This window comes from Papaver somniferum, chromosome 3 (genome assembly GCF_003573695.1).
Source record: "Papaver somniferum cultivar HN1 chromosome 3, ASM357369v1, whole genome shotgun sequence".
Taxonomy (NCBI): Eukaryota; Viridiplantae; Streptophyta; class Magnoliopsida; order Ranunculales; family Papaveraceae; genus Papaver; species Papaver somniferum.
Window position 1 is genome coordinate 229,550,266 of NC_039360.1, and position 13,968 is coordinate 229,564,233.

At 35.3% G+C, this 13,968-nt stretch overlaps 1 protein-coding gene across 1 annotated transcript; it reads right to left on the reverse strand.

Annotated features, from left to right (window-relative positions):
* Positions 1-1,069: 1,069 nt before the first annotated feature.
* LOC113360815 (UPF0481 protein At3g47200-like) lies at positions 1,070-2,587 on the reverse strand. Its single transcript, XM_026604273.1, has one exon. It carries the CDS (start codon positions 2,585-2,587, stop codon positions 1,070-1,072), a length of 1,518 nt encoding a protein of 505 aa, XP_026460058.1.
* Between the last annotated feature and the right edge of the window lie 11,381 nt (positions 2,588-13,968).

Consider the following 13,968-nt stretch of genomic DNA (forward strand, 5'->3'; position numbering starts at 1 on the left):
AACTCATCATCTTCTTCAACTTAACAACTCATACCCACATCCCTAGAATGTGATACCAGTGCGCTGATACCAGATGTAGAAAATCTGATATCAAAGACTTAATGAAAACTTAACACAAACTTAACTCAAACAATTCTCTTAATTGATGTATTTCGACTCATGGCTCAACAACCTATTTATAAGTTTAATAAACTTGACTCTCAAGCAATAAACACTTTCCTAATATAACCAAACTCTAACAAAGACTCTTCTAGAAAATTCTTACGTAAACAAACTCTAAAACCAATAATACTTGCAACCAAATTTTACTTCTAAATGTCAGACCATCGTATCAACCAAACTAGTTGATTCACGCACTGTTTCAACAAAACTTGTTGACCCACTCAAACTCTGTCAACTCTCATAGTTGATTCCAATCAACTCTATCAACAATACTAGTTGATCCTTAGTGTAATCTTCACATTACCTTGGTTTAACCTTAATACCTTGTAATCTTGTTTGATGCACTGTGGAATCATTTTATTGTCTTTGCAAGTGGATGTAGAACCACTGTAAGTCCTTGTGTTGTGTGTGTGCTGGATTTACTTTTATTTCATACCTCGATTTATTGTGCTAGCTTGAGCCATTTGTTTAAACACTATCCAAGCAAAACAGATCGATATAGAAACCCAGCGCCACCGATAGGAAGCTAGATCATCCAACAAGAGCTAGTACCAGCGGATGTTTGGGAGTAGGAAGAATGGGAAGGGGGAAAGGCTCGTGCGAGTGAATTTTATACTTCAGAGAGGCTTCGATCTTAGACTAATGGTAGCTGATGGTGAACAATACGTATAGTCAGATATTCACGCATGGTGATATATAACAAAATGAAAAAATATACGAGACAATCCAAGCACTTGCATTAGTAAAGAAGATGTGTATACATAAAAATCAAAACTGGCCCAGCAAACCCAAAGAAAAAGCCAGAACTAGAAGTGAGGACAACTTGCTTTCATTCGAGTGAACACCAACAAGGCGTAGTTAAACACCAACGGATTCAATCCAGTTCCCCTGATATATACCTCAGGGTTCAGGCTGCCTTTTTAGGTTTGAAGTACTCAAGCAACCTTAGTATAACCGATATGAGAGAAAGAATTAGAAATAAAGATCCAGCAACCAGCGAAATACCCGCCCATGGATTGTCAAAATATGTTTTCCTCAACGTCGCTTTGCAGAAATTCCAGCGGTCACAGTAATATATGTTCACTCTCTTATGTATATCAGCATAATAGTCGTCCTTCAAATATATGTCAGAACAAAGTTTATTGAAGATGTTACAGACATCATCATCAGTACCCAAAGTATGAGTAATGACTCCCTGATTACGAAGTAATGTGACATCTGCAGCAGAACTAACTAGGTTATCCATGAATATGGCATATGAGGTCATGTAATATGGAGATCCATTTCGATCAAAGTACTGCTCATAAGCAATGAGATTCCTAAAAAAACGACCAGTATTGATACCGACTACAAGACGAGGGATTGTCATCACTCCGTCGTCAAATTTAACATCTAGGAAACTTCCATCATCGGGGCCCATTTCGAAGCTAACTCCTGCTCGTGCCAACTCTGTTGCACTTGGAATTACACTTCCTGATAACTTATGAGAACTGTTGGGTGTAGGGGCGATAAATATGATGATGTGCTTGAAAACTTGCAGTAGTGCATCTTTAAGCATTGTGACCAGGTCTGTGCATTTTGAGAAGGGCGAAGAATTGATTTGAACAACATGCTCATTATTGGAATGAGTATCAGGGTGCATAGATTTAGCAATTAGATCGAGTAAATGCTTATTACCTTCCGCCGGAGATGCTTGTTGCAACTTGGTAATGGTATTGATTTTTCTCGGCAACTCAATATTGTTTTTGAACGAGTTCAGCGCAACCCCTTGAAAGGACATGCCCTTTTGCTTGTTCTTATGGTCTGCAGTTAGGTTGAATAAACGTTCGAGAACAAATATAGGAATCTGGTTTTCGATGAGCAAGAGATCCCAAAGAAGCGTATTCTTGCCCCATATATTATGAGACAAAAATTTGTCGTTTATCAGCTTCGTTCCTGTTAATGCGTGGAAGATTCCGATGATGAACAAACCATCAACCACCATCATTTCTATAAATTCCTTTCTTTCGAGCTTGATGATTTCCGAGTAGGACTGGCGAATGTTTTCCTCCATCTTCCCAATAGATTCAACGCAATTCCTAAATACATTTTGTATCGATTCAACATTATGCACTTCTCTTGTTCGGTTTAGAACGTTGCTCATATAGTGCAGCTTGCATTCTTCCATTGCTTCAAGGTTTTCTTTTCCCCTGTGAAAGGGACCAATAGATATCATTAAAGGGGCATATGAACTAGGCTCCGTCGTCTTGTGAAGCTTTTCATGCACCCTGCGAATACAAATTAGCTCCTGATAAGGTCTCCAAAGATGCTCACCACTTCTGTCAAACTTGGCTATCATTTCTTCAATTGGTATTGACAGTTGTTCACTCTTCGGTTGAGGCAGCAGAGGATGAACTAGAATTTCGTCATCACCGATGGTTGCCATTATCAGAAGGTTGATACGAGAAATGAACAAGTATTAGAGAAACGAATTGATAGAATTCTTCTTGGTTTCCTTGTTTACCAGGTACTATATAATGAATACTCTACAAGCACTATTAATTCATAGTCTAAGAATAGCCATCAACCTCAAACAACGTGGACAGCATAACTTCTAATATGCTCCAAGAAAAAATACAAAAAAATGACAAATACAATAGAAGTTAGAATTAACCTAACTTCACAGCATACAAATCCAAAATTCCTCAATTAATTCCACTTCACCAAAAGCCAACTTGACGTTCAAATGTCCAGGTTTTATTATAATATATACAAGCAGCCTGTGCTAACATCTTGAAGATTATGAAAGGAAGGAGTAGGACGTGCTTGATTAACTTGAAATCACATATTCGCACGTCAAGTTAATCAAACTATTTAATTCCCTGTTTGATACAACCTTCTTATCATATTAGTCAGACTAGGATGTGACACGAACATGTTCACTTAGAGCAACCACCGGATTAATTTGTGACTATGTCTCTTAATGTGGAAAAAGATAACTATCATGGTGCTCATTTTATCTACATTCTAGCAGATAGTTTAGCTTAAGCTTTAGAAAGCTATATATATATAGATAGATAGCAGTCTATGGCTTATCCAAAGTGTTCGGGAACATAGTTTCCGTCGGATGCCAAATTCAGTTTCCGCCAGGCCATATTTACTTATTTATTTTGAAGTTGGATACTCAATTTTTGTCAACTTTCTAAGTAGATATTTTTCAAGATGTGTCGAACAAATAAGACGTGCCACACAAACGATGTGGCCCAATCATATTATAACCCCTCCGACCATAATGATTGGTTTTTTTTTCGCACTCTAGGCTAAGCTAGAAATCCTAAATCAGGTCTAGCCTAGACTCACCACAGTATCTGCTTTTGTTAGTAAGCGGTTTCCCTCGACTCATTTCTGGTTGCTTCCATCACACCATGTTCTCCTTTATTAATAATTCTTAGCTGAATTATCTTGACCATCAGTTGACTGATGTTGATTGTTTGAAGATATTGTCAAGAATGGTATTTCGATAGAATTAATTTTTACTATCAGATGAACGCCGGAAATTACATGCTTACAACACCAACGTAATATTTTTAAAAGTTTATTTATTTATTACCTAATAAATTTAGATATTATTTGGATTTTTATTAAAATACGTTCACACAAAAAGTTAAAATGCTTATTTGCTGTGAAACATACATAAAATACTCGTGGTTATCTGTGTTGTATCCTTATGTGTTTATGTATGTTGCTGTGAAACATACATAAACACACAGAAAGCTACCATGTTGTGTTCTGTTATTATTCAACACATGAAAAACGTATTTAACATGCCTTGATATAAATCAAATTATGGGAATTTGTTCACAGAAGTTATGTTTTCGATTCTCACTATGTAAATCTTTATCAGTGATTTTATGAGTTGTACACAGGCTGCATTTTCAATTAATGCTGTACTTTCTCAAAGTAAAAGTAAAAGTAAAAGTGAAGGTGAAGGTAATGCGTTGAGTGCTTGACTATTTATTCAGTTTTTCATGTCTTACTTACTTGAATACTCCCTAATTTATGCACACTGTGGTCTAGAACTAGATTGTTGTAGATATATGCAGCAGTGAGCATTCGCTTCTTTGGGGTGTAATTAGCATTATTTTAGGGGCAAGCAATTGTAATTCTCCTTTTGATCTGTAGATTGTTTGAACTTTTTCCTATATACCGACGAGATACAAAGAAAAGAAAAGATAAAGGAGAAAAAACTTGATTAATTAGATTTCGATCGATATGCTATTAAAGTTAGTTCTAAGATTGGGGGGAGGCAGATAGCCAGATATATATTACTTCGTGAAAGGAGTTTATTTCTATTTATTTTTTCGAAATATTACAAAAAAGGGGCGTAAAGTAAGTTGATCGACATGAAACCATTTCACTTTCACCAGACAATATGAATACATGATCTTTTTAGGGTTAAGAAATGTTCGACCAGCCGATAAGGTAGATCTTGAGGATGATGTTGTCTTGCATAAGCTTTAAACCTTATTGTCGTTAATGTACAATGTTAAAGCATTCCTTTGGGGGTCTGGGGTCTCTGTGTTTTTATCCTACGAGGTCATACATGAGAAAAAGAGAACCCAGTGTAGCACAAGGACAACATGCCGGCCAGGTTCTATGGAAGTATGAAACCATAGTTTAGGCGATGCCGGCAAGTCATCCTTGGCTGCATTGGAGTCTCTAGATTTTCACGCTAGACCTCTGTAGAATGTCACCGATCAAGTGTTATCATCATTTATGACTGAAATGAAGAGAAGATAAGTCAATGTAACCAAGGACGACCTGCCGACTACCATTTGGCACTAGACGAAACATCTGAACACCTTAAGTACGAATCATTTTAGTAGATGTGTCTCGATTAACTTTTTTGGTCTACTGCTAATGTACGGCAAGTCATCCTTGGCTGCACTATTCATCCTTGGCTGCACTGTTGATGAAGCGTTTGTTTGAGGACTCTGTCTTTCTATCCTTTGAGGTCTAACATGAGAAAAAGAGAACCCAATGTAGCACAAGGACAACATGCCGGCCTGGTTCTATGAAAACATAGTTTAGGCGATGCCGGCAAGTCATCCTTGGCTGCATTGGACTCTCTACCTCTTCATGCTAGATCTCTGGATAATGACGACTTAAACTTTGCTGCAGAGTTATGTATATCATCATCTATGACTTAAATGAGAAGGAGACAGTTCAATGTAGCCAAGAACAACCTGCCGACAAGCATTTGCTATGCAGTAGCCCAAAAATAGAGGCATTCTTGTAGATGTTTGTCGGTCTACTGCTAATGGCCGGCAAGTCATCCTTGGCTGTATTGTACTATCAACCTATTCATTCAAGTCGTTTAGATGAATTTGACTAGCCATGTAACGCAACTATTTGATATTTAAATGAATGAACGAAACCCCAAAATTACTACTACTACTTGTGCCAAATGATGCTGTTTTCAACTGCTATTTATAGATAAAAACTAGGCCAAACTAGTTGAGACATGAGAGTTAAAATGTGCACTGGTTCTGCTCATGAGATTCTTTCTTTCTTGTTGGGAACCAACTAGAGAGAAAAAGAAGTGTGAGCACACCAAAAGGGGTTACTTAGTGTGATCCCACTGGAAGGGCATGACCCCATGAAAAAACATCTTCAGAAGGGAAACTATTTCCGTATCGTTCAAAAGAACAAACACTCCAAATTTGGTTACACAGCAAGACTTTTTGGTCATGCTTCTTTAATAAATTCAAAAACGAGGATAGGATATGGAAATTAATTAAGTGATAACTAGTTACTGAATAGGAATAGAATATTTTAATTGGATGGTGTTTATGTAGAAATATGGTTGACCCTATGAAGATTTGGTTTTATTTTCAAAATATTTCGATAACCTTTTTCTTCTATCTTTCCCCGAGAGGAACCCATGCTGTCACTTGACTGTCAAGTAAGGGGAATAACATCACTTTTGTTGCCCCTCGAAAAGGGGTTAGTTGTTATTTATTTATTTGTTTTTGATTTTATAGAAAAAATAATCCTTCACTAGAATCACTACGTCTAAAAACTTTCGCTTGTGATTTTTAGGTTATCAACAGGGGTTCAATCCCAAACCTCAATTAACAGGGGTTCTCAAAAAAAGAATTAGTTAACGCAACCATTTTATTGCGTTGTAATATAAAATAATTTTGGGGTGAAAAGGATATTTAGATCTTGATACTGTTTAGATTGACAAAAATGTAAAAATAGCCAGATGTAAACAGTTTTATCCTACCCATTTTTAAATTATTTCTTTTATTATTAATTTACATCAGGATGCATCCAGTTTCATCCTTACTATTTTTTAAGTTTAAGTCATGATGAATCCAGTTTCATCCTTGCTATTCTTTTAGTGTTAATTTCACCCATATTAATTTTACTCGTCCATTTGAACCATGTTTTAAAAATATTTGGATAAATGATTCATTTTCCGTATAAAATTGGCAAAATATATAAAAAGTTAGTGCTGTCATTTTATTATGAGTCGAAGAATTATTGTGCGTTGTAAGATCTTTTTGCCATACAAATGTTGTTTCTTTGATTTTCTAGGACAGATTTCATCAAGTATTCTTGTCATGTGAAAATCGTAATATTGTTAGATGATTAATGATTTAACAGATATATACATTGATATGGGTACGTACAGTTTTGTAGATACATGGCCGACCGGCTATTTAACGAGGTAGCAGATGTATGCATTAATCATTGAAATGAAATTGGACCAGATCAGGAGGTAAAGCCCATCTAAGGGTGTAAACAGATCCATACCGATGTCCGATGGGGTACTATCTGCATTGCCCTATCCCCATCCGAATCCGAAAATACCATATACTATCCGAATTTGATTCGAAGTCTGAACGGATATAATAATTTTCACTTCGAACTTGTATCCGAATTTTTATCCGGATATCAGATAATTATCCGATCCGAAATCATAAGAAAAATAATAACAAAATGTTTTTATGTTTGCACAAGATTAATGTTTACATAATAAAAATTAATTAGAATTAAAAAAGTTACTTATGTTTTTTAATAAAATTTAACAAAATGTTGAAATATAAAGGAAAATAAAAAAAAATAGATACATCTACACTTTCATATGTTTAAAAATATATATATATATATATATATATATTCATACATAAATTTCGGATACGGATATTTAGGATGCGAATACCTCCATATCCAAACTTGTATCCGGTTAGTAACATTTTCGGATAAAAATATCCGGATATCCGAATCCGAAAACTATTTTCGAATAATATTTGATATTTCGAATGCGAATTGAAACGAATACGGGAATTTTCGGACAACCATTGACACCCTTAAGCCCATCCTGATTTAGCAAATGGCAGTGAAAAAATAAGTGCTCAATTTTTCATCTGCCTCATTGACAAAAGCAACATCCAGGAGAGACATATTTTAACTATCCCAAATAACTTAAAATATGTTGAAAGAGAACTTCGAACTCTTTCCCAATAAAGAGTTTAATTTTCTGAAAAATATCCATTTTCCATATGTCTTTCCAAACTTTGTCTGTCATGTTCAGATTGTTTGAATTTATTCCATTCTAATTTAATTTGACATACATAGATTGATTTGATTGTGAATTTTCTAGAGGAAACATCAGTCATTTAAGTTTATCTAGTTTTGAACTGCTATAGCTTGTTAGAAAAACATTTATCTTGCAAATTCTCTCTACAATATTGGTTGAAAATATTGTTTTGAACTTTGAAACGTTCCAGTTTTTGGTAATATGATCTAAAAGATCTACTACATGTGTTAGAGAGTTGTTGGTACTATTACGGTATTGAAACAATTGCATGCTAATCCTGGAATCCATTTATCCTCCCAGATATAAATGAAATTCCTATTTTGTCTGTGAGTTTAATCACTTTGATAATACAATTCTAAATGCGGGAACTCGGTGATGAGGTTTTAACATTATATGCAGACTTTTTACTAAAATATTAGATTTTAGAAGAGAACCCAATAAACAGTCTTGTTTTTTAATGAATCTCCAGGCCACTTTAACTATCATAGTTAAATTAGTTTTATAAGCATCCCTGAACCTAGCCTCCTTTTATGTAAAGTATTATAATTAAAGACGGGTTATGCTTTGGGGTAGTATCCTCTGATATTTTGTTGTTGTATCCACCGAAAATCCATTTGAAGGGTATTGATTTTGTTGGTCGCTTTCTTAGGTATACCAAAACAACCTTTTCCAGGTCAGTTTCTTAGTTTGGACTCTTTGCTATAGGGGTGCTCCAACTCTTGATTACTTATTCAAGCCTGGTTTGATTCATGATTCTAAATGCCTTGTTTGTGATCAATACGCAGAACCAAATGATCATATTTTCACGCGGTGCATATTTTCTTTTTATATATGGTCATACTTTCTGGAATGCTTTGGATTTAATTGGGTCTTAGCTGGTGATGTTAAGAGAACTCTATTGGAATGAGGTGTGAAGAAAAGAAAGAACAAGGTAAGTAAAATATGGGGCGTGCTGCTTTTTTCCATTTGGTGGACTATTTGGAATGAACGCAACAACATACCTTTATAACACCAGAGCTAGAACTTCCAAGAAACTTACAACTGCTGTAAAATGCTTGATGTTCAATTGGGCTTTAAATTCGGATGTATTTCATGGTACTTCTCTTTCTACTTTGATAAATTATTGGGATCCAGTGCTTCCGTTGATCCATGTATCTCCTAATCTCTCCTCACTCTTTTAGTACCTGAGGTATTTCCAATTTAATTTTTCCTTTTTCCATCAAAAGGGGAAAAAAATGATTTCAAAAGTTTGCATTCTAGACAAAACATTTTTGTTAAAGACTATTTTACTTGTCTGTGGTAAGAATTTACTTTCCCAACCTTGGATTTTTTGTTCCGTTTTCTCAACTACTGTTTCAAAAATATTCATTTTTGATTGTCTATGAAAAGAGGAGTTCTTAAGTAAAAGTCTTTTAAATCAATTTTTTTTTCTGAGAAGTTAGGACATCATCCTTTTGATGTTGAGGGTGGACTTTCTTGCTGAAAAAAGAACAGATCTATCAAAGTTGATTAACTGATCTAAGACTCTACTAAAGATTTTGATTATATATAGCAGGTACTTGCATTCATTTAGGTTACCTTTGTCTAAAAGAATACAGTCATTTGCAAGAAAAAAATAAGAAAGAAAGAAAAGAAAAGAAAGATCATGGAATATTTTATATGTTATATAACTTTTCTAAAAATTGGAAAAATAATAGTTTTTATAGAAATGTAAAAATCTAATCTATGCATATGGTTATTCATATTTCCATTAAAATTATAATATATGTTGGCCCTTTGCTAGGTAAGTGCTCTCATAAGGGGATGCCTCTTTGGAAAGGTTGATGTTGATATTCATTGGTATTTTTCTGACCACATGAAAGTGAATTTGAGTTTTAGGAGCCAAGTTTGTGGAAAGTGATAATTTATAACGTAACACTGTTTTTTTTTGACCCCATTAAAATAGTACCTCCGAAATTTGAAACTTTTCTAAAGTACCTTCACGGTTTAGTATTCCATCCTAATTAGTCAGCGCTAGTTTAATTTTCAAAATTTACTTATTTATATTCTTTATTTGTTGACACGTTGACCTTCTACGTCATTTTTGAGGTTCAACGAGTTCGGTTCAGGAATGTGTCATCATTTTCAGGTTCATTACATCATTCTTCAAAAGGGTTCATCATTTCCAAATGTCTTGGGGTTTTTGGTTGGTGGAGAATAGACCTTCTATAATATTTTTCAGGTTAGTCGAGCCTGGTTCAGGATCATTACACACCACTTTCAGGTTCGTCGATCCTGGTTCAGGTTCGTTACACCGTTTTCAGAATCGTCGAATCATTAACTCTCCCTGCCAATGAGATGTGTTCAAGGGTAAACAGGACTTTTAATAGATGAGATAACTGCCATCTAGTGTTTAACTAAATGGAAACAGTTACTTGAAAAAAGAAAAAAAAAAGGAAAAGGAAAAGCACTTTAGAAAAGTTTTAAGAAACGGGGTGTATTTTGGATGTGTACTTTTCAAAACGGGGGAACTTTATAAAAGTTTCCTTGTGGAAATTACTATTTAACAACGTTCAAACAGCTAGCTGGTTTAGGTGCCAAGTTTCTCAAAATCTCTTGTTATCCTTTATCTATTAAATTAGAAGTTCTCACTAATTTAAATAACGGTGGGAACAAGTGATTTATCAGTAAAAAAAAAGGGAGTTACCTAACACATTTCAGAAGTACTTTTCTGTATGGGGACTATATCCCTTAATCCCATTTAGAAAAATTAATAGTGTATATTGCACCGATCCTCCCTCGTATTAGAACAGGCAATTGGGCAAAATAACTAGGGGATATTATGTTAATAAGATAAAATAGGAATCTAAATAGTAATTTACTGGTATCCTCCATCCATGCATTTTATGTAATTTCTAATTCACCCCTTAATGATCATACTGATTTTGGATAGCCGTTATAAACTGCTGCCATGTTGTCACCGTATAAGCGAAACCTGAAGTATTTGCTTCCCACCATATAAGCGCATGATCATCTAGTCTAAGTCTAGCGAAACTTATTCTTTGCTCGTTGCTGATTCCCTTAGTGATGAAATAAGCCTCTTAAGGATTTGATCCAGCCATCCAATTTTTCTGGGTTTGAATCCCCGTTATACGCAGGGATCTCGATTCTTGCCTCGACTTTAAATGGTGTATTGTCGGCAAAACTTAATTGTCTTTCCTTATTATGTATTCAATCAGAACCACCTGTTGACTTGGATTGTGTAGGTTGTAATCGTTTTATCATCTCAGTTAAAGCAGCCAGATCATCCTTCATTGATTTCATCTCTGCCAAATCTCTCTTCATGATTTTCATATCTTCCTCTAATTTCTCCATAGCGTTTTCTTGCAGATTGGATGATGATGATGAGAAAGATGTTTTCTTCCTTTTATCAATATTAGGATCTAACTGTAATACCTTTTTACCCTTGGATCGAAGCCCTTCCATTCGTCACCGGAAACATTGCTTACGAACCTTCTAGCTCTGATACCACGGATCAGTTTCTGGACACGTTAATTATATTGCTTTAGAGTAAGATCTTTACAACGTTTACCTTTTAGGTTTTTTTTTGCCCTATGTGTTGTTTCTTCCTCTAGATTTGTTTTCTACTAGTATTCCTCTAGTCTTCTGCATGTGTCCTCTACAGGCACTCAAGGTGCCTATTTATAGGTTTGGAACTATGCTAAAACTAGTTATACACAGATTAGGTAACCCCTTTATTTTTGTAACCTTTTAGGAATAGAACTCCTATTTTTCCTTGTAGGAATAGGATATCTATTTCTAGAATTACTTGGAGAATAATTTAGTTGTGTTTTAAACCTAGGTATAGAGCATTCTAATTGGCATGTACCTAAAAACAGATCAGGCATGGTGTTCATACTAAAACTATGCCGGTACGCAAAACCTGATGAATACAATATCGACATTAACTGAAACTGAAAACTTCCGGTTACAATTTTTTATTCTCACCTGAACGAGTGCTTTTAAAACAACAATTATCGACGATTAGGTTTCTTTCCATGAGACATGTTTATATAATCGACTAATCGCCGAAGAAACTTTTGAATCGACGATGAAGACATGTGGAAATCGATGATGGAAATTAAAAAAAAAAATTCAAAGACAGGAACCGACGGAGAAGGAGATGAGAAGTTAAAAGGGAATGGGGTAAGAGTAAAATAATTTATGTTCTTAGATTTAGTTTTTATTTTAAGAAAAAAAAAAGTAGTTTTGCACTTTACCCTAAAAACACCCCTCTTAGCATAACTTTAAAGATAGGAATAGTATTTTGTAGTCCTAATTATTTTGCTTATTACCCAATTGCGCGTTCCCAATATTAGTCTGTGTTAAATTAACACAAACTTCACAACGAATCCAAATAACACCATCTATTTGACAGGCGTCGTACTCAAGAATTTGACTGACTTGCAGTGTTGGTCTAATATGATAGTAGAAAATTTTCATGCGATTCATGTGGATACGTGAAGCAGTACGTATACTCGAGAATCTGACTCATCAAAACATATGGATGGAAAACAAGTCAAATGGACAACAAAGCGAAGAAGCATAGCATATATATCAGCTTACTTGGAACGTGGGTGCCAAACAAAACTTTTATACTGTATTAGTATTGACTTATTAGTTATGGTCCATGGAATTGGATTCTTTGACACATCACAGTTCAGGCACACAATCCGCAAATGAAGAGCATCTTCTCTTCAAAAGTGTCCAGCGGAATGAAGGCCTTTCTCAAGTCAAGACTTTGAGCAGGTTTCATCATTGCTATACCATAATCCTTCATTCGCAGCTTAACAGATTCAGAACGTCTCATGTTGTTGATTGACACCATGCACTCTCGTAGTGAGTAAGCATCCATTTCAGAGCTTTCAAGTTGCTTTCTAGTATCCATTTCAGCACTTTCATGGTGGTGCTTTCTAGCCTGTCGCTCCGCTTTTTTTTCTTCTTTATGTTGCTTCTTAACTAACTCTATAAGTTCCTCCAGTTTTGCAACACCATCATCAGCAGAAGGTTCACGTATTTTCCTCTTCCCTGAGTTATTTGAGGTGCCAGCGTTACTTTGTGAACACGCATAGATGCTATTATCCTTGTCTGCTTCTAGGTGTGGACACAGAATTCCAGTTGGCATATGAACGACACATTCTCGGAGGCGAACACTACTTCGAACAAGTTATATAAATTATGGATTATATGCAGAAGTAGGCCTGGTCTGGACCCTCACTTTCATTTTTAGGCCACTTTTTTTATTTCTTGCAAAACTAGGCAAGTTCAACGGATTCCATCCACTTTAACCATCTCGGTCAATTTATCGCGTTGACTTGTCAATATCTCGCCAAAATATCATATAGGGAGATCTCATACATGTAGTAAGATTACTGAAATGTCCTTCACACGTGTGTGTCAGTCACACTAGATAAGATGTCCACGTGTTGCTAAAATGGGCTTTTTACAAATATAAAAAGACCTAAAATGCATTCATTCAGTTCCTCCTTTCCTGTTCTTCTTTCTATCTCTGTTCTTTACCAGCCGCTTCCGAAAATAAGAGAGATTAATGTAGAAAATCTAGGGTTTGAGATGATTAGAGAAAGATAGTGGTAGCTGCAGAAAGGGTGGAGGATGTTGAAGGCGAGCTGAGAAAGGTGTTTCGATTGTGGTTGCGAGCTAAAAAAGCGATGCGTTGCAGTTGCAGTTGATTTTTTTTTTTTGTCTTAAAAGTTGCAATTGCAGTTGATTTGAGATATGGTGATGAAATACAAGCAGTTGATGGTGGATTTGATTTGGGTTTGTGTCGAACTTACAATCTGACTCTAGTTGGAGATGTTACAAATTTTTTTTTTAGGGATTTGTGGTTATCTGCATTTGAGATGAAATTGATAAGGAATTAAAATGATTTTTGGTGATGTGTTTGCTGATTGAGACTTGGTAGAGGATATTTAACAATTTAATTATGATGACAAGATGGAGACAGGAGTGGTTGTTGTTGAATTAATGAAATGATAGATACAAGGTCGTGAAAGGGTGGGTTTCATAGAATTGGAGACTCGAGCAAAATCAGTGAAGAAATGGGTTGGTTGTGAACAACACTGAGTACTCACTTTCAATTTAATCGATTATAATGTATGAACCAACATCGTGCTGTAATTGACTTGAATCTATGAGTGTTTATGCGGAGATTGAAACAA

What these genes read in the sequence shown, in the direction of transcription:
- LOC113360815 (XM_026604273.1), bottom strand. Translation starts at nt 2,587, where the DNA reads ATGGCAACCATCGGTGATGACGAAATTCTAGTTCATCCTCTGCTGCCT.